This window comes from Netta rufina (assembly GCF_964035555.1).
Source record: "Netta rufina genome assembly, chromosome: 11".
NCBI classification, from domain to species: Eukaryota; Metazoa; Chordata; class Aves; order Anseriformes; family Anatidae; genus Netta; species Netta rufina.
In genome coordinates this window covers 19,042,740-19,067,558 of record NC_140134.1, presented here as the reverse complement: position 1 = coordinate 19,067,558, position 24,819 = coordinate 19,042,740, and the positions used below count along the sequence as shown (strand labels likewise).

The 24,819-nt window shown below is 38.1% G+C and overlaps 1 protein-coding gene across 9 annotated transcripts in view; it reads right to left on the bottom strand.

Annotated features, from left to right (window-relative positions):
- The window catches only part of MEF2A (myocyte enhancer factor 2A), an 89,606-nt gene that overhangs the window by 7,883 nt on the left and 56,904 nt on the right, over nucleotides 1-24,819 (bottom strand). For 4 of the 9 annotated variants that reach the window (XM_084293746.1, XM_084293747.1, XM_084293745.1 and 1 more), the window contains 7 exons: nucleotides 21,207-21,338; nucleotides 21,004-21,141; nucleotides 17,739-17,958; nucleotides 17,551-17,610; nucleotides 7,220-7,410; nucleotides 5,615-5,638; nucleotides 1,914-2,040 (listed from right to left, as the gene is read on the bottom strand). In XM_084293746.1, coding sequence (XP_084149872.1) covers nucleotides 1,914-2,040; nucleotides 5,615-5,638; nucleotides 7,220-7,410; nucleotides 17,551-17,610; nucleotides 17,739-17,958; nucleotides 21,004-21,141; nucleotides 21,207-21,338 — 892 coding nt within the window. The remainder of the gene's footprint in view (nucleotides 1-1,913; nucleotides 2,041-5,614; nucleotides 5,639-7,219; nucleotides 7,411-17,550; nucleotides 17,611-17,738; nucleotides 17,959-21,003; nucleotides 21,142-21,206; nucleotides 21,339-24,819) is intronic. The other 5 variants (XM_084293749.1, XM_084293751.1, XM_084293750.1 and 2 more) reach the window with 5 other exon arrangements.

Sequence of the window (24,819 nt, the reverse complement as noted above, 5' to 3'; positions counted from 1 at the left end):
AAGCAACGGAGAAAGCGCGATAATGTTGGCTAATGAAAACATTAATACCGCTGGGGAGAGAAGGGAAAAGGACCAAAAATGATTTGAGCTGCTTAGCTGATAGATGGCTACAAGCATAAACTAAAAAACCACAGTGGAGACTTTTAAAGGCAAAAAAGTGGACAGAATGTGTAAGATCCAACCTTTTTGCTGGGAAAATGGTTATGAAGGGATGGCTACTCAATCTATTCCATCTTTTAAAATTACAGACTCCTGATGGTGTCCTTCCTTGCAGGAAAGGAACAGCATTGTGAAACCTCTGTTTAATTCAAATTCTAGCTATTTTCTAAACACTTAATAAAGTTTTTTTTTTGGATTTGTCCTGGCCTTTGCACAACATTATTCTTTGTTTCCTACTGTGCCCTCTAGGGCTTTACACCCCACCACATCAGATCTGAGGTACCAACTGCTATGTCTATGCTTTCCCTTCCTGCAAGAACGCGTGACAGCTCATGAAACAACTTCACACGTGCCCTCTCAAAAATATTGCTGCATTTAAAAAAACTGCTTAATCTTAAAACACTTCATACATTGCCTTTTCTGGTTTTTAGTTTCACAAAGCTGAGCTTTGAAGACTGCTTCAAGTCTCTGCCCACAAAGAGTGCTCATACAGTTAACGCCAGAAGTCTCCTTTCAGAATTTTTGTTGCATAAGACTACATCATCAACAAAATACATTTACACACTTAACTGCAGAGTATTTACCACAACTGGACTTCAACTCTACTTGTATATAACAAAGAGCAAAATTTATAGTTTTGGGAGGAACAACAGGACTACGCAGTGGTCAGGAATTAGATTAAACCAAATATCCAAAGTTTAGAGATGACAGACACACAGTGATTTTCAGAGAAAAGCCGAGTGAAATTTACATTTCAATGTCTTAATTAGACTTCACTTAAAAAGAACCGTGAACTGGGCACTTACTTCCTTTCTTTTCCTTCTTGCTTTTAACCAACAGCTATTTTAACTCAGAAAAATTTATTGATAATTATCTGCAATGTAGTTTCTCTGCAAGTGCATTTAAATTAAACATCACAGACCTGCATCAGGCCTGCATCACAGACCAGCAATAATCAACCTTACGCCACCAAGGGTACAGGCGTATTTCCTTTCCAAGGAAAGGATTACCAAAAAATGCCTTTGCCTGTTGCATACAGGGTCTGTAACAAATAGAGAACCTTAAGATCCAAGTCAAAGTTAACACTGGTGGTACGGAGACAAAGTAGGAGGCACCACATCCTCGACTACTTTTGAAACGGACAAACCAATTACCACTCAGATTATCAAATTCTTCGCATCACACTTTGGATAAAACTAGTTTTAAGGTCCTTTGGATACTTAAGAGACTCCCAGTGGTGAAATGCTGATAATACCCTCCAGCAACTCCCCACCTGACTCTAGATAAAACTACTGAAGAGGAAGAGGCCCAGATTGGGTTTTATACAGCTGGGCTTTTTGTAAACTGAAAGTCCCCATAGAATCTGATTCCCTGGTGCTGCTGGAATTCAGCAGAGCAGAATGCAAGGGACAGCATGCTCTGAAGTATCAGCTACCACTTCAACGTTAGGCATTTCAGTTCAGATGGATAGCTTGAATACTGCTGCTATAAAGCAACGCATTTCATTGTCTCTCTTCCAGCATTCAGCTGTGTGCAACCTTACTGAAAGCTTCTGCCAGCTGTAAGTTTCAACATTTACACATTTTACATGCTAAAAGCTTTTTTTTTTTTTTTTTTTTTGAATAAAAACCTTCATTTGAACTGAAGAGGAAAATCAAGTTAAATGTCACAGAAATGCAAATTTTCCGGGCTTACGAATCACAAAAGCCTTGTACACGCGACAAATCAAGTCACTTACTAAAAACAATGCTTACCAGTGTTGTAGGCAGTAGGCATGGCCGAATACACCAGTCCCTGCGGAGGCAAGCTTGGAGTTGTCACAGACACCACAGGGGTAGCAAGAGGCTGTGTAGACTGAGAACTACTTATCCTTTGGGTATTCTAAAAATGATTAAAAATAACATGTCTTGTGAGATATCAGTTAGAACAATGGAAAATTACGTGCTAATATAAAAATAGCATTTGATTAAAATGTGTTTCTTTGCTTTCTATTTTAGTTAAGAACATGTACTTTTTATCAGGATAAATTTTCTAAACAAACCAAAACATTTCAAGACTCAACCAAAAATTATCTTGGCTAACAGAAATTAAAAATTAAGACTCGGTGGTCCCCCTTCTGTGCATGCAGATTTCATCAGTGTTAATTTGAGTCGTAGGACATAAATAAATGCAATATCTTAGTGATACACACAACAATTCTCAGAAGTTCTTAAGTGATTTAAAGAGTTTTAAGCCATATTTTTGACGAGGATTTAATGCAGATGGCGAGGTGCAGTTCCATCAGTAAAGAGACTCCCACTTTCCAGTTGGTTATCAGATTTTCAAGTTTTAGCTGCCAGCTTTGACACTGTGCTGACTACACCTGTCCTGAAAGGAGATCTTATACATTTCTGTTGATAAGACCTCAGTGATAAAATAATCCTGCCGTTCCCATGGCTCCTGAGAAGCTGGTAAAGTACTTGTTACAAAGCAGATCCCTTTCAAAGCAAATGACATCTGACTTCACACAGAGCAACTATGCTTTTTGACAGGAAAAACAGCTGAACTACATTGTCTCAGATTATCTGTTCTAACTGTAGGCGTGAAGAGTCTGTCTTTGCCACATACTGCAATGAACATCTGTAGCAAACATATCACTCAAATTAAGCTCTTCAACTAAATTTGCTGTTTCGAAAGCCTTACATTAAACATTGCGCTGAATACCACCAGACAGAAAGCTGCTCTGTCACAGAAGTCGTGGAGGCAACTTCAAGTGCAGCAATGCCACATTTTGATTTTTGAACAAGAGATGCTTACCCTTACCTATAGAGGGCTTAGTGTCCCTTTGTCTATGCTCTGTATTTCTGCATTCTCAAAGAAGCATTCTTGATTAAGGCAGCTAGATTTCAAATTGCTTAATATGTTTTTAAAGTAAGCCTCCCTCTGTCTCTGAAAAAAGTATTTGCTATAAGAATAGCATTTTTTCATCTCTTTGGTAGAGTTTCATTTCCTAGCTTTAGAAGGATGAAGCTGCTAGGACTTGTTCTCATTTAGGACAGGCACATGAGCATTTCAGTATCTGCAGTACTTTTTCTTTTCCCTCCACTCTGATCTTGAGAGAGTGAGCAGCTTTAAAAACTCACGATTCTCTTCGTAATAATGGGATGAGCAGGTACAGAAATGTGGCTCTACTCAAATTTAAGCTAAAACTTATGAAGATGAATTGAGGGTTATCAATCCCTGGCTTTTATCCTTCCAGTTTTAGAAAAAATCATACACCACAGCTACCATATTAAAATGGGCTACAGTCTTCCACTGGCTACCACCTTCTGATCTGTTTTGTCTGGACGCTGCAGAAAGCCCACCTCTGGGCCTGGTAACGCTTTGGCATTCGCTCAGTAGATGTACCCACTCTGCTTCACAGGTCCCTGATTTCAAAGCTAAAAGTCACAGAGAAAGTCCCACTGATCTTCTGTGCAATTTATCCTTCTAAATCACTTATGTACTTCTGAAAATCTCCACTAGCCCGAGTTGATCTGGCAGAAAGGTATGTTATTAGAGCAGATTTCTGTCTGTCAAACTGACCTTTTTCCAAAGCTTTCTTGGATGGCAGCCTATAAAGTTGGGATTACAGTATAATGGAAAAGTTAGGAGTATACTGGGAAACAATCCAGACCAAAGGATTTCCCCTTGGGATTTTTATTTATTTATTTATTTTGAGTGGCTAATAAAGGTGGTTTTCTGAGGTGGTTTATTTTTAAATAGAATTCCTGAACACTCAGTCAAGCAAGGACACCGAGAAGTACCTACTATTTGTTGTACCTGGGAGTCAGCCAATCCAAGACTTGTGACAGCCTTCAGATTTTTATTTTTTTTAAGCTGGTGCAAATAATAGCAGGAACAGGAAGAGCTGGATACCTTCGTTTCCTGCTATGCTACCGGTGCTATCTCTGGTTTTCATGTTCTGTGCTCAGTTCCAACCGCACAGAACGAGCACTCACAGCCACGGTTTGGAACTGCTGTCTAGCACTAAATTTAGCATCAGAAACGAGCATAATAAGCAAGATTTCAGGTACACTTCGTATTGCTTTGCCATGTTTAAGAGCCTTTAAGGAAGGCATTGCTGGCTTTCCTTTGTGTGCCTTTCCCCTAGCACCGGAGCCCACTGGAGAGCCACTAGAGGGCCCACGCTGCACACACAACCCGCACCTCAGCCCCTTCCACCCCGTCTCGGCATCTCACACCGCCGAGCAATGAGTTGAGCTGGTAGCAAAGCCTTAATTCAACTGCTTTTGAATAATTCCAATTTCTGACATGTACGCAACGCTATTTGATTAAATGTTCCTGTGTTGACTTAAAGCTCTATTTCCTGCCCTGGAAACCAGACATTGCTCTACAGAAGCAAGGACGTGCGTGACAGCTGTTTGGAACTGCTCAATTAGCAAGTCATTCCGATAAACCTTAAAAACCTCAGTACCACATTTCAAAAATCGTTTCTCCTCGCTTTCTTAAGTCTATTGTTCACGTTTAAGGTAAAAATCAACCAACAGCATGCATTTATTAAGAAGTGTATGCAAGTCACTACATTTTCCATGCTTTCATGCAATTAGAGCCTCATATTAGCAACAGGTCCATGTTCAAAACCACATCAAATTGTACAATCTGCAGAATTCTTTGTCTGTCTTTACAATTGCACGCTGTTGCAGCACCTTCTGCATGGTTCGTGCTACGGCAGCTAAACAATTTGCAAATTGCTCTAAAAATAAGTTATGAATTATTTCAGCCTTACGTTATTTTCCAGACAGAATGCCAAATGTTAAAACCTTTTGGAAAAAAAAAAATAAATAGAAAAAAAAGAATCCCAAGGGTTTCCTTTCAAAAACAGAATCTTTCCACTGGAAAAAGGTAGAATAATTCATTTTGCAATTCTCTACTCCTTTCAGTAAACAGGGAACACCCCTGTGGTTTGATAATCTCACGCAGGATGAAATAATTCCGAACTCCAAAAAGGTGACCTCACCAGCAATGATGTAATCTCCATGAAAATAAGTAATACATGGCTTGTGTTACTATCTGAAGAACTTCATGAGCGAAGCCACTTTCTAAAAATATTTCAATAATTTAGGGAATAAGAGGTTGTTTATTTTTTACAAACAACAGTAATAAAGACCATTAAACATCCTATACACATGGACAGTTACTCTGTAAGGCTCTTTTCCAATGTTCCCTCCAAGAAAAACAGAAATTATTTCAGGAAAAAAAGGAAGTTTACAAATAGAAAATGCTAGACTTTGGATGTGTATTCAACTTGAATTGGTCAGGTTTTAAGTTTGATAAACCAAATCTATTTTAGTCTGCTAGCAAGGGAACACTGGAATTCTTTAAAATATTTAATGAAACTACAGTTAAGAAGAACTGTAGTAGAAGAAGTTTTCAGCATCTTGCTCTCTCTCATCAAACAGGAGCCCAAACTCACCAACTCCAATTCATCCTCCTCCGACTGTACTCAGCAAACAAGAGGGATAACAGAGTTACTAAAAATAGCATTGCTTTCAAAAATGAAAGAAAAAGTCATGTTTGTGCTTCTGTTTTTTTACTTAATTAATAATGTGAATTTGCCACCTGAATCTGTAAATAATACTACTACAGTTACAATACGGTACGCAATTTAAGTCACTTAAAAGATGTATTGAAAAAACACTTTGACAAATCAGTGCAGAAAGAGCTTCATAAAAACAGGGACACAACCACACAGTGACATCACACATAGATAGGTAACACAGCAGTTTCTGGCTGGACTGATGCAATGCATAATCAGCTAAGTAAAAAAAATATTTTTCATATATAATCATTATGCCATCCTAGCATCTCTAGCTTGAAATCTTCCAATTTCCTCAGATAGACAAAAAAATAAATTGAATTTTAAGTCATTCTTGACAACAAAGCAGTAAGTAGGTATTGTACGCTACTAACATTAGAACTGCATTAACAAGATGCTCTTCTTGTATCTATTTCTAATTAATCTTAAAAAATAATCTCTACTTTAAAAATCAGCCAGTGCATTTCCTATGTCTTCTACCCTTCAGTATTCCTGAAAAAATAAAATAAAAAAACCCTAAAACTTGATGAATCATTACTCTGAGGATAATTGTAACTTTTGTTACTTGGATTCACTTCGTATTATTCATCATGAATACCAGTAACAAATGTAAGCACTTGTGGTATCTTAAAAACAAACACAAATTATTCAGAGAGTACTCTTATTGTTTATATCCTGCTCCTCCTGGTTATGGTTCATTCCTCCATAAACAGAAAACAGAAAATATGCACATAGATGTCTAAGATTTCTACGTGACAGGGAAAGAGTAAGGCCAAAGGATTTGGTCAACCAAATTAAAGGAAAAACAGAGCAACTCTTCCTGACAGACCTGTTCTGGCCTCAGTGCTGTGGTTGCCTCACGCCTGACACGAAACTTGTGTGCTATGCTGAACCAAGGCTGAACAAACACTATTACCAACATGCCATACTGCATAGTAGTACTGAAAAGCACACAAATAGGCACTGAACGTGATCCTCATTACTCTTTCGTGTGCTCACTGAAGACAGGACACTGAACACAGGACACTACACAATGCAAGTTGCATTCCAGCACGTCACACCACACAAGAGTTTCTCTCAGACCACCATTACCACTGAAGGTACACTTTGCATCCCACAAACATTACCACCCAGTAAAAAGAGGTACAAGTGTGCTTAGGGGCACGTTAACAGCATTTACGTTACCAATAAAAACAGCTATTCCTGCACAGAATAATGCATAATCCTTGTTAAAACCCACATCCTCCAAACCAGCAAAGTTCTCCGTTCCCAGTCAGTGAGACATCAAAACAATCCCAATCTACGTCTCTGGGATTGCATTCTAACCACTTTTAGGTCAGATTGCTATTTTTTGCTTTAAAAAAGGCTTTTCTGTTACTGTAACTTATGGTAAGCAGATGAGATAGTGTCTCCCTGTGCAGACCACTTTCTTTTTAGCCTGCCCTAAAGAAAGCAAATTACAGAACAAATGTTTTAACTTACCAATGGTGGCATCATACCCTTGCTGGAGGGTGGGATGACAACACGGAGGTCTGGTTTGCGATTGTTCATTCCAAGGTTACCTCCTCCAGGTGGAGGTGGAGACTTTGTAGGCATGACTTTCCCTAAGCCATTCCCACCGCCAGTAGTTCCGAGTAGGCTTGGAGAAGCTCGAGAATTCACAAACCCATTTCCTGAAAGAGGAAGAGAAAAAAACAAATGTACCTCAGAATAAATGGGTCTCAAGAGAATCAACAACAGAACTTTTTGGTGCATGTACAAATTATGTAATATTTCTTTTGCTAAAATAATTATTAATTTCTCCAAGAGGAACAGTATAGAGAACCAGACAAAAACCACTTTCACCACAAGATCAATGCATAAAGGCAGTATCACCTTAAGGGCACACTGTGGCAGCTTAAATGCTGAGAAAAGCATACGACAAAGAACTTTTCCTAGTAACATCTGTTGTTTTCTTTTTGTTGTTTTTCCCTTTTAAGTTTCTCCAGGCTGAGCTTGCAGGAAAGCGTGTGCTTTTGCACAACCCCACCTCATCCCTACCACCACCCCACACAGCACACAAACATTATTACGTTGTGGCCTCAGAATAAGAAGTCAGCTCCTCAAGTCTCCGTTTCTAAAATGGGTGCTTCAAATATCTTTAAGATCTGCAGGACTCCAGTACGTATTCAACAACAGAAGTAATTTCAAGTCTCAAAAATATATACTGTCTGGTTGTTATATTTAGCAACAGTAAGGAGAACAAAATCCTTCCCTTTGAACTCGTGCCAAGCCCTGGAAACAGATACACATGTCATTTATGTCCACTGATTTATTTTGCACAAGTCTTTGTCTCCCTTACTCCCAATACTCATTCCCAAGGAAAATTAGACAAGCCCAATCCTACGAGTCCTGAGCACAGTACTGAAATCTCCAAAACCTGAATGTGCTCAAAAACACAGGCCTTAGCTTTCGTTCAGATCAGCAGAGAATAATGTGGTGCTGAAATAATTACGTGCATAGTACAGCAGTTCCTGAACTGAAAAAAGCACCCATCATGTTACCAGGAATACCTTTATCAGATTTTTTTAAGCTCCACTCTAATGATTTCATCAGATTTACAGCAACAACTCCTCAAATACTTGCAGCTTATTCAGCTTCAAATGAAAAAAATTGTTAAACAATGGGATATTTCAACAGGGAACACTATACTTCACACTACATAACGTGTGTGCATATACATAAATACAATTCGTGATAAAATTATGGTTACACTGACATTCCAGTACTGAAAGTGGCCTTCGTAGTCAAAATTCAGGGGAAATTCTGTTACACAAAGTTCACTGTGTGGGAAATTCTCTTCTAATAGCCTGTAGCGCCATACTGGCATGAATTTTGTATTATTATTCTAATTTGAATAGGCCCCTGTGCCCAATCCAATTTTATTACATTAAGTACACGTTAATCTAAAAGCAATTAAAATGAGAAAGTTGTCAGTGTCACATTCTACCTTCTTTGGTAAAAGTTCTAATGCCTTTAAACGCTTAACAGGAATGAAGAACACACATCAGTAGGACAGCACAACGTGCAAGGGCAGGTGACTGGTATGGATAAGATCCTGAGCTACGGTATGGTGAGAACCTCAGTGTGAACTCTCCAGGAGGCTAGTGAAGGAGCCTCTTCTATTAATTATCTTTGTTACACAGTGGGGGAACTGCCAAATGTAGTCCTCATCTTTTTCCTCCCCACTCTGAGTAGAATCCTATATATTATTTTCTAAATTTAGCATGTGAAAAAGTGAAGATTGATATAAGAATAACAAATCCCTTATGCTGATCTGGAAATGTTCTGTGGAGTTTTACAAAGGTCTTTTGGAAACCAAGTTGCTACTAAATATTTTTCAAGAAAAAACTGTACGTGGATGGAGTTTATTGAAACTTACAACCACTGAATTCTTGTTCGCATATGGATGAGCAGAAAATTCACAACTTTCAAGTTCAGATTTCGAATTATGGATCTGCTTGCCCTGTGAATTTCTTACTGTGCCAAAAGCCTGGCCACATATGGATGATCAGATATGTCCCTTGTTTTTCAAGGGAAACAGAGCAAGAACAAGTTTTTATAATTTAATACTTTGCTGAAGGACTTGTATAGGAGATAGGGGAATCAGTATTCTGAGAATTCTACCATTTTACTCAGAAGTCAGGCAGGAAAGAAAGGATACAGTGACAGCAGAAAGAAGCAGCTGGTTGTGGCAGTGTTCTTCCTTAAAGACCACAGCAAAAATATATTTCGTGGTTAAAGTGTCTACATTCTTCAACGAAAAACAGCAGAATTTATTGGGATGCTTTATGTTAGTGACAAAATTCAGCTAAAGTGGATGGAAAGTTTGCTAAGAGTTGAGAATACATAATGGAGCTAAATATACACTTGAGTGCTAGGAGAAAATTGGTAACTTTTTGTCATGGGTTAGAAGAGATTTGCAGGAGCTCCAGGCAAAAAAAAAAAAAAAACGAACAAACCACACACACACAGAAACTGAATCCACACAGAATTGGTTTATTTCCAAATTACTGCTGCAGGTGTCTGGGTTGCTTTATGTGGCTAGGACAGAAAAATGAAGCAAAAGAGTGTGCAGAACAAGTACGTAGACAGCGCAATTGTAACAGATGGAGAGAGCGCGCACACTCCAGGTCACACAGGAAAAACAACCGAAAAAGAAAACAAGTTCTGCGCTGTGCCTTTAGGTTCCCGAAAGTGCAAGACAGCTTTGTTAGATAGGTGTGCATCCATACCCATCCACTGTAAATGAGCGTACACATTAATTATGAAGAGCCTACACAGCATCACATTGCAAAGCAAATCTCACACGATGGACAGAGGAGAAGTGAATAAGGAAAAAGATGCAAGGGAGGAGAAATTATTTGAAAATAATACCTATGCAAGTCTGACAAACTGTTACAGTATCCACCGCTTTATCAAAAATGACAGTATATTTAAAGCCCTTATGGTAATAACAAAGAAAAGTTGGTGCTTTCAACTAGTAAGAAATAGCATTTTACTGCTCGCTAGGCTGTAAGGACTTTCATATGCCAATGCTGCTGTGTCTGAGTTGTATTTGAAACTTGAGAACAATAACACTTCTCAGAAACAATGGACTTCTGTATCGCATTTTCGCCTCTCCTATGATACCATTTCCTGTCCTCTGTTTTCAAGTATTTCGGTAGCTCATGTGTTAAATCTGGACAGTGTCTTTCTTCCACACCCAATACAGTCATTTCCTGCAACCCTTATTACAAGGCTCTGCCAATCCTTCAGAAACATTTCATGCTTTTATTGGTGCTGTCAAAAACAACAAACTCCTTGCCATTGCCTTCTCTGGGCAATACCATTCGGCAGCAGGGCAGAGTCAAGCATTTGTTCTGTCAAAAGTCAGAGCACTTTTTAAAAACAGAGTGTGAGTGTTTAGAAAAAAATGTATTAAGAATGGGAGAAAAAAATATCAGAAGTGTACAAGAGTAGGGGTATTGATCTAACAGAAGCATTTTGCTGGATGTTTTAAGTATCTTATTTTTAAGAAACGCTGAAGTACTTGTATCTATTACTTGAAGAACCAGATGCTGTGGCTGCAATAAGACTGTAAAATATTAATATTTAATATGGAATTTAAAGCATTTTCTCCTGTTAAAGATTACAAGTTAAGAGCGAAAGGATAACTAAAAGCATGGCATTTCTTCGAGTAAGGTCAGGAGCCAGAAAAAGATAATGATTACAGGATGATGCAACTGTTAGGCAGCTTGCCAAACTGAGGCTTTAATAACCCCATAAATTCTACTTACTATGTTGTATAATACAGAAATTGTATCTACCACACCCACCATACATCTTCCCCCAAATACAATTATTTTATGTTTTAAAAACACCACCAAACTGAAAAATGGAAACAGAATATAAAATCCTATGCAAGTGTAAATTAAGACTACTGTTTTTGCTTCCATCACAAAAGTTTTATTTAACTCTAAGTTTTTTAAGCACAGCCATAAAAGCATTTTCAAAACATGTATTTGGAAAAATGAAACCAAGGCAAAAATGATAAACTAAATTATATGAACCATTTTAAACAAAGATTAAAATAACTCGAGTAGATTTTTATGACAATAAGCATTACCAACTGACATCAGCCCCCTTCTTGTTTAGTCAATGACTAATTTTGAAATAACTTTCTGAAGCTAAATTTTAAAACCCAGCTATTTCAACAACTGTATACCCTGCCTTCAGAAACGTAACACAGCTTAATCTCATTTCTTGTCCTACAGTCCAAGATGCAGCTTTCAATTACATGAGCCAGACTCATATTTCACTGTATAAATCGCATCAGCTGAAACAATGAACACACGTGGCTGGAAAGTACTGCATGTTCTTATTACTACTCAAGGAATAAATTATAGTCATCGATGCCATTAATCTTTTTTTTTTTTGTGGTTCACCTTCGGAAAAACTACATGGTTGTACATAGTTCTGAAAAATAATCATCGGCAAGGAGCTAAGCAGTGTAAGATTAAGCAAAAGTGAAAACAGTAGCAAATAAATATTTATGCAAATGACATCATGTAACCTGACAAAAGGCACACGATTAGGAGTAAACTGAAAACCGTTTGCAATAAGCCAAATCATGATGCATACAGAAGATGAGATAAGATCTATTTAAGAAAAATGTTTACATGTAGGACCTCGGAGGGGAGGTGGGTAGGGCTAGGTAGGGGGAGTTTTGAAACTAAATACAACAGTAGCATTTCTATGCGCATTATGCTCCATTTAATTGCATTTCTGAGTATGATAGCTTTAAGGGGGAAAAACCAACCTACAGCTGCAGTTCCTACGATTTGCAGCTTTGCATAGAAATCACTGTCGATTGTATAATAATTTCAAAAAGACTAGTTCTCTGCTACCTTTGGAAAAACTTCATTTTAACATCTTAAGGAAGGTAGAATAAATGTATTTGCATAGATCTTTAAAGAAGAATACTTCAGATAACACCATGATTACAATTAAAGTATACCTTCAACAGCAGCATAAGATTTTAAAACATCTAATATATAAGATTTAGACTTCTAATGGCAGTACTTTAGATAATAAAATACAGCAAAAAACAACACATGGAAATGCCAAGGAAATGCATACTTATGTTACAAAACTGAAGAAAATTTTTAAAAGACTCGTTTTCAAGGTTCCTGGAATTTTTTTTCCTTAGGTTATATGGAAGGATGAGAGAGAATTTTCAGTAATACTGACATTTAGATCAGCCTTCTTCAAGATGAGGGTTATTATTCAGAATGCAGCAGCAAAATTAAAACAAAAGCAAAATGCTTTTGTATCTAAATATTATAGAGAATAGAAGTGATATGTTCAGAAGATGTGTGATGTGGTATCCTGGGCAAGCTGACGTTATACAAGTAGCTGATTCTAACCAGAATCCTTGTACCTCCTCATAAATCAGAAACTATGGCAAGGCAATGTGAAATTTTAATGAAAAATCTAGATGTGGTTCAGAGGCTGAAGTGATCACATGCTGATGTGTTGTTTCCAAGGATATTTTGCTACAATTAGAAAAACTCAAATGCTTTCCTCTACCAGCTTATTTTCCATGTCAATATTAGCCCATCATTTCTCATGAGCACATTTAATCAGAGGACGATGGATGGATCAAACTTTTTTTTTTTTTTTTTTTTTTTTTTTTAAATGTGCTGACAACTGGGTCTGCATCTAGCAAAGGAGAAGGGTTCAGCGAACCAGCTGGTCTGCAGTCCACTTTCAGTAGTCTTCCTCGAGGAGAGCTTGGAAGCTGTAAGGTGCAAGGGTGAACAGGCTGCTCTCAGTGTTGCTCAGGCATCCTTCAACTTCTTCCTTAGAGAAGAGTGAAACACTGACTTGTATTTACCTGGGTAACCCTGAACATCAGAGCAAGGCAAAACGTGCCAACACTGAGACTACAGAGCAAGAACCTTTGTCTACTACTATTTGTATCACTTGAACATCAATAAAAGCTACAAAGTGAGGAACTGCATCAAGTGAAAGACTACCTCTGACAGATACTACCTGTCACACTGAAGAGAAAGGCCAGCAGATAAGTACCACAGGTAATGTACAACCTTAAGCAGGAATTTGCTCAAGGTTTATGGCTGCTTTCCTAGGGCACAATGGTGGTAAGCTGTTTATCTGACACAGGAGATACAAAATGATGAGTTTGGGCAGAGGGTGAAGGAAGTGATTCCTTCAGGAAGCCTTTGGTACCAACAATCCAATTTTAAGCAGGAGTTTTGCAAGAGGTAGTTTTTTTTGTTTTTTTTTTTTTGTTTTTTTTTTAGTTAGTTGTATACTTCTCATGAGGTGCTCTCTTTCCTTTAAGAAGCAAAACAACATGAAGAGAAAGGTATGCAAAGAAAGATGTTAATTGAAGCCTTATGGGAACTGCAGCATATTGTTAGCTGTTTCGCTTAACAGACTTGTGAAAGACCAATCTGAAAGATCGTTTCATCCTTAGGCACGTAGAAAAGGTCTCCCAGTCAGACAAGCCCTCAAGATAAAACGAACCATTTACCGGTGTGGTCTTTCACAGTCCCATCTTGATCCCTTTCTGGAAATGCACAAGGCAGGTTACAGTTGCAAGCAAGCTGTTAATGCACCTCCCATAATTCTTCCTGATGTCATGGTATCATGATGAAAGATGACACATGATCTAGATCGGCTCTTAGCAGGGATCCGGTAGCTCACAAGACACAGTTGTTCAAGCAGTTATATCCTTCAGCTCTAGTCCAAAGAAATTCAATACACCTGAAGTTACTTCACATTCTCAGAACCTGAAGATTAATGAGGATATTACAGAAGACGTGGATCCGGAATGAAGAGGAGAAATTCAGTATTCAAGACAACTGTATCTTTCTTATCCATTCTTTCTGATGACAAAATTGTAAGAGGAAAAAATTCCCCAAATGAACTGAGTCCATACACTGCATTACTGATTAGAAGGGCTACTTCACTGACAAAGAGACTTACAGACAGGTTGTATTCTGTCCCTGCAAAATTATAATGACTCTCTCAACAGCTCCTTCAAAGTCACCAAGGACTGGAAAATACTTAGGGAGCTCACCGCACTTCAAAGGTCTCAGGGTTTGTGTTTTTCATGCAAGTTTAGCAACAAAGGCCACAGTCCCAAGTGGCAGCTCAGGTCTTTTGCATGGATCTCACTCAACACCATATGAAAAAGGCACTGGAGCAAAAGTAGAAATTGGTTAACAATGGTACTCCTTTTAAGCCTTTTCAATTTTTAGAGTTAACACGAACAGGACAACTTCAATGACAATGCACTTCACTGGCAAATACCACCAAATGTACTGGAACATAGTGAAACAGATCTCCTTGTGACAAATTTGAAGGTGATCTGTCCATTGAGCATCCTTTCAAAGTCAAAGAATCTCTCTCCTGTATTTGTTTATTCAGAGCAAGTGATGGTATGCTTGGGCTAACAGAATCCACACCCTTTGGAAAGGAATAATAAAGACATGCAGCATGCATTCAAACCATGATGATCTTGATAACAAATAGCAAACCGTACACGTGCTAAGAATATTGGATTCTTGAAGCACATTAGATGCTCATCACAAACTGAACAGGGTTAATTAACACTGATCATGGACAACAGCATCATGAAAATTCTAGCTCCAAACCATCCAATTAACAGAAAAAAATGAATTAGCTCAAAAGCAAAGACAAACGTAGAACATTTTCCCTCTCTCAAAACTGATATATTTGCTAAATGAAAAAGATCTGCTGAAGTTTTCATGTGGTGGGTTAATTTTTTATAAAAAATTATAGAAAAGCTTTTTCAGAGTTATGACAGCTGCATGTGAAATAAGCTCTCAGTATTGTAAAATGATCACAAAATTTTCTGTTCTAAACATAAAAAGCCATCTACCAATCTTTGCTACAACACGCAGATATTTTTACTCATCAGAAAAAGCTATTTTCCACAGAAAAGCTGTTGTTGGCAGATTGACTGTTAAAGCAAACCCTATCTATTCCAACCAAGTTACATAGGACATGAGGAAAACAAAAAAGACTTATGTGAACTAAATGAGCCATTTTATGCAACGTTGTTGCTTGAACTAGGTCCTAAGATAACCTCTACTTGTTTCTCACCAGGAGATTAAAGTGTATAAGTATCTTTCAATGAAAAAGAGAACAAAATCTTAAACGCTCAAAACTTTGTAATGGTAAAAGCTGGGTTTTTCCTTTATCTCTATATCAGAAAATATGGGCATTTTTACATCTAGATTGCAAGTACTCCATCTTCATCTTTGACACCTCTCCTTTAGAGAGCTGCAAAATTAACAAATGACCTTTGACAACTATATCCATATGAGAGTTCTCCATTCTTAAAAAGTACAAAAGAACAGACTGAGAGCTACAAAAATGAGATATTTTGTTTCCAGTGAATTCTGCAGTAAAGGTAGCAACAAACTAAAGCCATTGTTTTCTGCAGACATTAACTTGATGTACACAATTCATTAGCAGCTGCCACGCTGAAATTGACAGGGTAGCAGATTGAGTCAATCTGTTTATGCATGGTTTCTTAATTTTGGTTGCAACTGAGAAGGTTACTGTGCACCTGACAGTATTTGAAAGAAGCCATATCATACCCTAGTGGACTGTGGAGCTCTAAAAACTTACGTGTACTAACTCTGTACTGTGGTGTTAACTAGGTATATGGGTTTTGCTAGAGGTACTTCGTATAGGTCTTCCACTGTTCTTATATAGCCACAGCTCTTATTTGAATGAAAATCTTTTTAGAAATGAGTGGGTATGTGTGTAACATTTTAGGTGTGATGTTCTGGAAAGCAAGAGATAAGCGATGCATTTTGACTTTTCACATAAACTATTAATAACTGTAAGAAGGAAAACATTTCTACTGCATTAAATTATGTTCACCAAGCTGCTCTAAGTGGGTATTTCTCTGGTTTAATATTCTATAGCAAGTGCTGTAAACAACTGTTTTATTTTCTTACTGATAGATAGCGTCATAAACGTGAAGCCGCTGTTACTAAAGCTTGATTTTGGAAAAGACGACTGAAAAGTCTTGATAATCAGTTTATTTACTCTGACTTGAGAAATACTATAGAAATCCACATCTGACCTCCACAGTTTCTAAAAATAGTCATTTTTCTTCTACCAAGGAAGTCTCCTCCATTCAAAATCTTGCTTACCCAATGGAAGCCACATGTAAATATTTATTTGCTGCACATAGCCAAGGAATGGATAAAGAATAGAAAGTCAATGCTGTGCTTTCTGCCTGGTAGTTGCAGCATTTTTTATTCATAAATTCAATCAATTGAACTTATCTTCAAAGAACCTGTTCCCAGTTGCTACATTAAGTAACCAGTGGGCAAATACTGAAAGGTCAAGAGTTGCTTCTTTAATTCCTTGCCATGAACATTTACCAAGGCAAGTTATGCACATTTCCAAAATCAATCCTTAGTTATCAAGACATCTCAAGGAATCAAAGCAGTATGAGGGTGGTGTGTGAAGTATCATTTGTCTTCCTGTGGCATGACAAAATTCAGATCTGCCTGTTCTCTATCGGAGTATTAAATTTTGTTTACATGAGACAAAAATATTATTTACCTGCAAAAGTGCTATCATATCAATTTACTGAAGCCCAAAAAATATCGTCAATTTTATTTTTTGGCAAGGTCTCTAATTTGTTCTGAACACCTTTTAAAATTAAGACAGAGCCTAGCTATCATCTTCCAAGCTTTATTGCTTTCTTTGTATAACTGCTAGAAAATAGTTAGCAAGATACACATGGAAATATAAACAATATATTCTGTATTTTCTTCATTTTGATTGGCACCAGAACCAGTACTGAACATCCAGATCTTCAGAAAACTAAAGCTGAGAAAACAGCTCAGTTGTCTTTATTGTGATAGTTTAGTAAGCATAGAGAATTTCATGTAAAGGAAAAAAACGGGGAATATAAGAACTCGCCAGAGTGCTGTAATTACACTTGCAGAGAAGCACAAAAGCAAGAGCAGCAAGCTACTGAAAACCACTAAAGTAGAAAATGCAAATGTTACTGCAGTGGAAGGGTCATGGCAGTAGAAAGTTAAATGCCTGATAAGAATTTACAAGACTCGACAATTACAAGGCAATTAAAAAAATTATGACCTTTGTACTTCCAAAAGTACTTTTTCAAAGGAGTCAAAATACAAAATTGCTTTTAAGTAACTGTACAAACTGAAACCCTGTATTTTTCAACACAGACATGATATTGCACTTACCAACTGGACTGGTACCAGCTCCATTTGGCACTGTGAGGTCAGTTGTCCCCAGCATTGCACCTAATAATAATTTAAAAAAGAAAATGCATTGATACATTAAAAACTTGTTATTCTTTGTTGCTGTTGGCCAGTTGTTTTAAACAAAACATAAAGATAGGGTAAAAAAGGTAACAGTTCTGAAATCCTACCTGCATTGCCAGTACTCGGTGGTCTCTGAGGAGCCCCAGGTGATACGTTCCGATGCAGGGTGGTCTGAGGTGGGGAGAGCATGGTCGTGTCTGTTAAGGATGAACTGGCTGCCAACGATGGGGATACGAGGGAACTCCCTGGGTTACTGTAGGTTAAAGTGTTGGGATTGGACACTGGGACCGTAACCGACATCGAGAAGTTCTGAGCAGGCAAGCCAGGCTGAAGGAAAGGAGATGAGGAACACAAGAGACGACAACGTTAGCATTAACCATATTTGCAGAAAGAGCACATTATTAAAACACACATGAGAAGTTTGCCAAGAATTACTGAAGTAAAAAATAAAAGTTAATTATGTTAGTTTTGAAACTCTAATTCATTAATCATACAATTTTAAAACATCCATTTGTTGTGGATTCTGGTGTTGAAATATCATACGTCATATAAATACAGTTCCAGAAGAATTACTCATAAACTTAAAAATACTGAGAGGAAGTTCACATACAACAACCTGAAGATATTCATATAGCTCAAAAATACAACAAATTCATCAGTTAATTTGGATTATTATAAAGCCACAAGAAGATAAATACGTTGACAAATTAACAACCTGTTACATCTTCAAAATGTAAGCATAAACATGCACATCATAAAATAGTCAAAGACAAAAAAGAATAGTTAGTAATAACATTTTCTATTAATAACCTTGCCAAAATTTTGCTTATCTCAAAATTTTTTCAACACACTAAAAACATAAACAAATCTTTAGAAATTTACGAACTTCAGTAATTTAGCCATTTCAATTGGTGTTATTCTGAGCTGTTCCACAAATCCCTGCTTTAATAGTATCTTTTCTGCAAAACTTTTTATTCCAATTTTTACAGCATTATTCAAAAGGCAACTATTTTTCTCAAGCATATATGTTTGTTATTCAACAAGTATTTGAATCAAAAGCTTAAATGCCTGCCCATCTATGGCACTCATTTGGTTATGACTAACTTCTTTGGCCTTTGTCTCATTCCTATCCTTTGACAGTGATGTGTTTCTGAAACAAAAGCGACTATTTTCCTTCACAACTCTCAGAATAACTTGAAACAAAACCATGACAGGTACACGTTAAGGATAAATAAAGAAATCATTGGAATTTGTTGACAAAGATAATAGTTCAGATTTAGAGGTCATGTAGATGACAAACATTCATGACCCAGCAAATATATTCATCAATATATACTTTATCATGTGCAGCTTAAAATTTACTTAGAGCGATACTTCTGAATGACAATTTTGAAAACATCTAAAATACAAGAAACTACACTAATGAAAAAAAGCACACTGTATTTGACACAAGAAACAAAACCTCTTACTAGTGAGAACTAATCGCAGTGTCAATACTGAAGCATTCTTCAGAATTATCAATTTTTGGCACAGATAGAAACAAAAAGTAAAGCACAGCAACGGAACGGTGGCAAAACATTCACAGTATCTAACTAATAACAAGCTGTGCTGATACCTGTCTTCATGGGAAACTACTTCAAGAAACTGTTTAACATCTATAAAATGGATGTTTTTACACAGCATGCTGTTAAGTAACTCAAACTGAACTCGAATAGCTAAAGTATGCTTAAAACAATGCATACAAGTTAACAGTTGGAACATTTTTCTATAGGTTTCTCAATATAGAAGCTATAAATGACAGCTTCCCCCCACACCTTACAGTAAGGGCTGCATCTGCCCATCTATGGTACGCATTTAGGATGACTGAATTCTTCATGCTTTGCCTCATTCCTATCCTTTGACAGTAATACTGCACTAGAGTGAAAGAAACCATGTACTTATAGAAAACCTGTAAGTGTTGGAACCAGGACCATTACAGGTACAATCTAAACTATAAATACAGAACCACAGAACTAAAAAAATAACATTTCCCTTTTATTTACATCAATATCAACATGGAGAATTTAGGCTACTCATTAATACCACCAAACATCAAGGGAGAGCAATTTATCCGTATCACACCAAGAGATGAAGCCTAAAGATGCCTCAACACACAAGTGTTGGGTATCAAAAGCTTCAAAACAATGTGCAAATAAGAGATACTGACTGTATTCAAGTATAAAGAACTTGCTAAAAGAACTGATGCTAGGTGTCATGACTGCCAGTTTGCTGTTAACTTCACAGAGATGGTCTTATTCCTGTGAACAATGAAATCATTTTCACTATCAGCAAGTCATTTAGGGACACGCTATCCAATTACCCCAGGGTCTGTGCCAATTAACGTAGCCAGTCCATTTATTTTAATTGCTACAAGATTTGCAACGTTAAAAAATTCAAAGGCAGTGGCAGAACCCCATATAGTTTTCTTAGAAAATAATTCACCTGTAATACTCATCGTGTACACCTCCACGAGGAACATTTAACTTTTACACTACTGTTATCCCCAAGTACGTCTCACCTAAAAGTACTCCTGCACTAAGTCTTCCTTTTGTCTTTGACCCCAAAACTAAAGGGGAGGTATGAAACTCAGGAGAACATGAACAATCTGTCCAGTAAACACATGGAGTTCAGACAATGACAAGGCTCATTTTTTAATTAGATAACATTAAAATGAAAAATGATGCCCTGATCACACTATAGAATAGGAGATTATATCCTTCCAGAGTAATTGAGTTATGCCTACAAATGGGTTAGACACTTTACAAAATTTTCAAAAGATCTTTCAGCATGCAAGAAAGTTCTCTGTTGCAATTGCAAGACAATACTAATCTTTTTGAGTATCCCATTGTGCACTAATCTTCACCATTAAACAACTAAATACCCTTCTAAACCCAGTATTCAGCAAAGTAAGCTCCACTGATTTAATAACAATATTGTACAACTCGATTTGTCGGCTTGTAACATACTGTGAAGTCTTGATCAGACAGGAAAAGGGCTATAAGATGCAAATAAACTAATCTACACCCCAGAATAAATACAAAGTATTTTAGGCAGAATCAGGCAACACAGCTAAGTTCCTGAAATTTGGAAGTGTTACCTCATGTTGACAAGGTAAGAAAAAATCTGTGAGCATAAATGAGAAGCTAGAAATACAAGTTCTTCTTTATTTCTTAAGATAAAATGTAATCAACAAGATCAAATATAAACACCTCATTTTTTCCCTCACAAAAATATGCATTCCCTTCTCAAACCAATATACTTTACAGCTGTAAGCAACATCTGTGAAAATTCTCATGCATGTAATAGAAGCACAAACCATACTTAAGTACTCACTGCGATTTTATGATTCCGCATCATATTATCAAACTCTTCATTAATTTTTTTATATTTTTCTTCTGTATGTGGCGTGAGCACATATGAAGTGTCAGGGTCCGGGCTGTCGCACCCTCTGTGTTCCTTCTTGTTCAGAGCCTAAATAATGAAGTTAATAAAAAGGATCAACAAATAAAAAGTAGAGATAAAATAAAAGTACTTACAGGGCCTCGCTTGAAAATAAAATCACTATCTTCATTTAGTTTGCTGAATCTGTCCTCCGATAGTGGACTGTGCTCAAAGTAATCGTCAGCATCAGGGCTCTCACAACCATTAAGGCCTTTCTTTCTTAAGGTCTGAAATACAATTGGAAAATTCACATACAAATCATACTAACTTGCCAAGATCTTTCGTACACTACTGAATCAGTTAAGAGCCACTGAAACTACACGAAATTTTCACAGACAAAACTCAATAGACAAGCTTAGTCTTTCAAAATAGTGGCAAAGTATACCAACAGAAAAGATTCATTCAGAGGCACAGACTCTCCCAAGGTGCCACCTCATACATGTAGGTAGCTTTAACCTAAAACCACTTCACCTCACCAGCGTTCTTTGCAAAACCGCTTTAGACACTGGCTGACAGAGTACAGTTGCCTGACATACAAGGAACATTCAAGCCTACAGGAAGGGAGTTAAAGTCCACACCGGTAATTAAAAACCATCTTAGTGTTTGCTGGATCTTTAGTGAATTGATTTTCACATCCCAATTGTAATATTCACATTTTAAACAGCGTACAGTTCAACCTCAGAGATACAATTGCTGATTTTTTTTTCGTTTGAATTTAGTGACTGTATGACATTAATATATGTAACACTCGGTTTCGGTGGTTTACAAAGGCAGGATTTTCCTGCACTGCAGTCATCCTGCATGGTAACAAGAACTGAAAAAAAAGTATAAAAAGAAATGACATAATCCCGCTCCAAAATGACTTAGTTTGCTAAATATAAGCTTTTTCAGACTTCTTCACTCTAACTTGATGCAACTGCTTTGTGGGGTACTTCCTGTTTTCTGGTGGAGAACTTGCATCAACATCCCCTCGAAACAGGACTTGTCTACAATCTAGGCATTGCAAATAAGCTGCCGAGAAAGGATGTGAAGCTGCAGCTCTTGGGGCCAAACAATTAAATAACATGTGTGTTCCTTTTTGTCCTTTTCATCCTACTATACCATCAGAAATTTTTAAGTATTCATTTACAACAAAAAAGATTTCAAAGGCTAACCACAGAAACATCTTAAATGTTTTAATAGAAATTTAATGGGGAAGGCAATCTACATTTTTCAATAAATCCACATTAGCGGTATATAAGGCAGCAGTGGGACTACACAGGCACAGGGGTAGGGTCCTTTTGCTGGTAAGCTGAATTCTATGAACTTTGCACTAGGAGACCCCAAAGAATCGCAATCTGCAAGCTGACATTCCCAGCACCGTAAAGAAATTCCAGTCATTTTCCCGTAGAAGCTATGTTTCCATAACATACCGAATCTTAGAAAAAACAAAAACCTGTTTTAGTTTCAGCTAGAGCAACCATCAGCATTTTTGTTCAAGTGCTATCTTTAATTTCTAGTACAAGCACACAAAGCTTTCTTACTGCTCCTATCTGCGCAAAACCCTGCCCAGTCCTACTTCAGCTTTAAAGCAGTCCCTAAATCCAGTTACGCTCTCTGAAATCCTTTAATATCACAGGTCACCCTAAGCCCTAACTCCTTCTCAAGTTTCTTGGCTGGCTCGGTGTATCCCACACAGCGTCTGGAGCCCCACACGCCACCGCTCGAGCGGAGCAGCACGTGGGGCGAGCAGGTGGAGCTCCCCCAGCACCTGCCAGGGCACCGCGGGCGCCCTGCAGCCAATCCCCTGGGCACCGATCCGGCCGTGGCCATACAAGGGCCGGCCGCTCAAGGTCGGGGCCCCGTCTCCCTCCCAGCCCTTCCTACCAAGTCAGGCTGCCAGTCTGCTACACTTCGCTATCAGGAGGGAAAATGTTAACACGGGGTAATCTGCATCGCACTTAACCCCCACAGCCCAGAGAGCTCTAAATAGAATCCCAGTAGGTCCTCGCGCAGTGCTCAGTGCAGAGCTCGAGGCACGGTTTGGATATTATATGGAAAGATCTTGCAAGAAATACACAGCAGCCATAGCATGGGACTTTAGTTGACTTCACATCCCTGGATAAAAACATTAGAGCGATTTTAAGTATCACAACATGAGGGGTTTGTTCGTTCCCCCTCCTAAAAAACAACTGAGTGAAAACCTACATGTAACGCTGCCGACCCTATAAAAATGCTACTCACAGCTCTAATCCAAAGGAACTCATTCAGTTAAATGCAAAAATGCATCCTTCCTCTTGGCAATCAGTTATTTTTATTTTCACTAACAATGGGGTTAACTTTGCTTTGACTCATGAGGAAGGAAAATGCCTCAGTGTCTCCTGATTACAATTCTGGAAACCCTCACTCCAGATGGGGTTCCTGTCATTGTGGCAGGATTTAAGCCAGGGTTTGCTGTTACAGATAATAAGTCTGGGTCTGATAGCCAAAGCTCTGTCTCCTTATCGCTGAAACACGAACTGTCGCTTTGAGGACCTAACCATAAAAAGGCTGCCTGCTTTATCGCGGCCTGGGAACACCACAGCCAAGCATTTCGGCTCCGCGGCTGTACGAGCAAGGGGAATGCTGTCATCTGTTCGCAGGGCCAGGCGAAGCCTGCACGACACAGCCCAGCCGCAGCTCCTGCCCCGAGAGCACGGGGCCAGGGGAGCCAAATTCCACATGCGAGTGCCGCCTCCACCCTCGCTCAGCGCAGTAGCTCAGGTTTGTCGGTTCTCCAGTGAACACAAATAACCTGCCCTACCTGAGCTATTTCCAGGATGTCATCGTCGTGAGGACTGAAATTTTACCAGCTCTGCAGATAAAAGAAATCGTGGGGGGCGGGGGGGGGCATACAAGCTAGTGAGACTGAGTAATATTGCCGTAACAAAGAGTTTCATTTCTCTGCTGTGATATGGCAAACTTTTTTTTGTAAGTAAAATCAGACACAATAAAATAGAACATAAATTTTCTTCCTACCGAACGCTCACTGCAATTACCCTCCAGTGTTAAGCCTTATTTTGCAGATCAGTTAGAGGAATGCACAGCCCTTGGAGTTAAGTTGCAGTACTTTCTGCTTCCTTTAAGACTTATCCAAAATTACTGGAAATGGTTCCAACATGTTTGCCAACACACTACGTTATGCCCTCAGTCACTGAGATTCTGCAGCTTTGATGTCAGACTGCCTGAACTAACGGATGAGGGAAAAGCACTGATTTTTCTCAGAAAAACACATAAAGCAAATATTTAAGAGGAACCGAGGCAGGTATGAAATCTTCTTAAAAAATAAAAAATAAACAAAAAAAAAAAACAACATAGTTGTGTTGTATATGAAGTTACTATACAAATGCAACAGGCACCTGAGGTAGCACGGGTACTGCAGAACAACCTAGAGGTTTTAAATTGCTTTTGTTCCACTGTGTAGAACAGAGATATGCAAATGTAATAATTATTAGTCTTATATTGATTTTTTTTAAGGCAGAGCTTAGCAGGCGTTGTATGAGAAAGGTTGGACTAGCAAAGAAAGGCTTAACTACTATATTCAAGCACCCAGTACAAGAGCCCCACTGTTCTCCTAACCCCTCCCACCCCCACAAAGAAATTTTAATTGCTCTGCTTTTTGTTAGTTTAAAGGAAGAATCATGCCTCTGCAAGAAGCATCTAAGGAACAGAAGGGCTTCCTGCAAAACA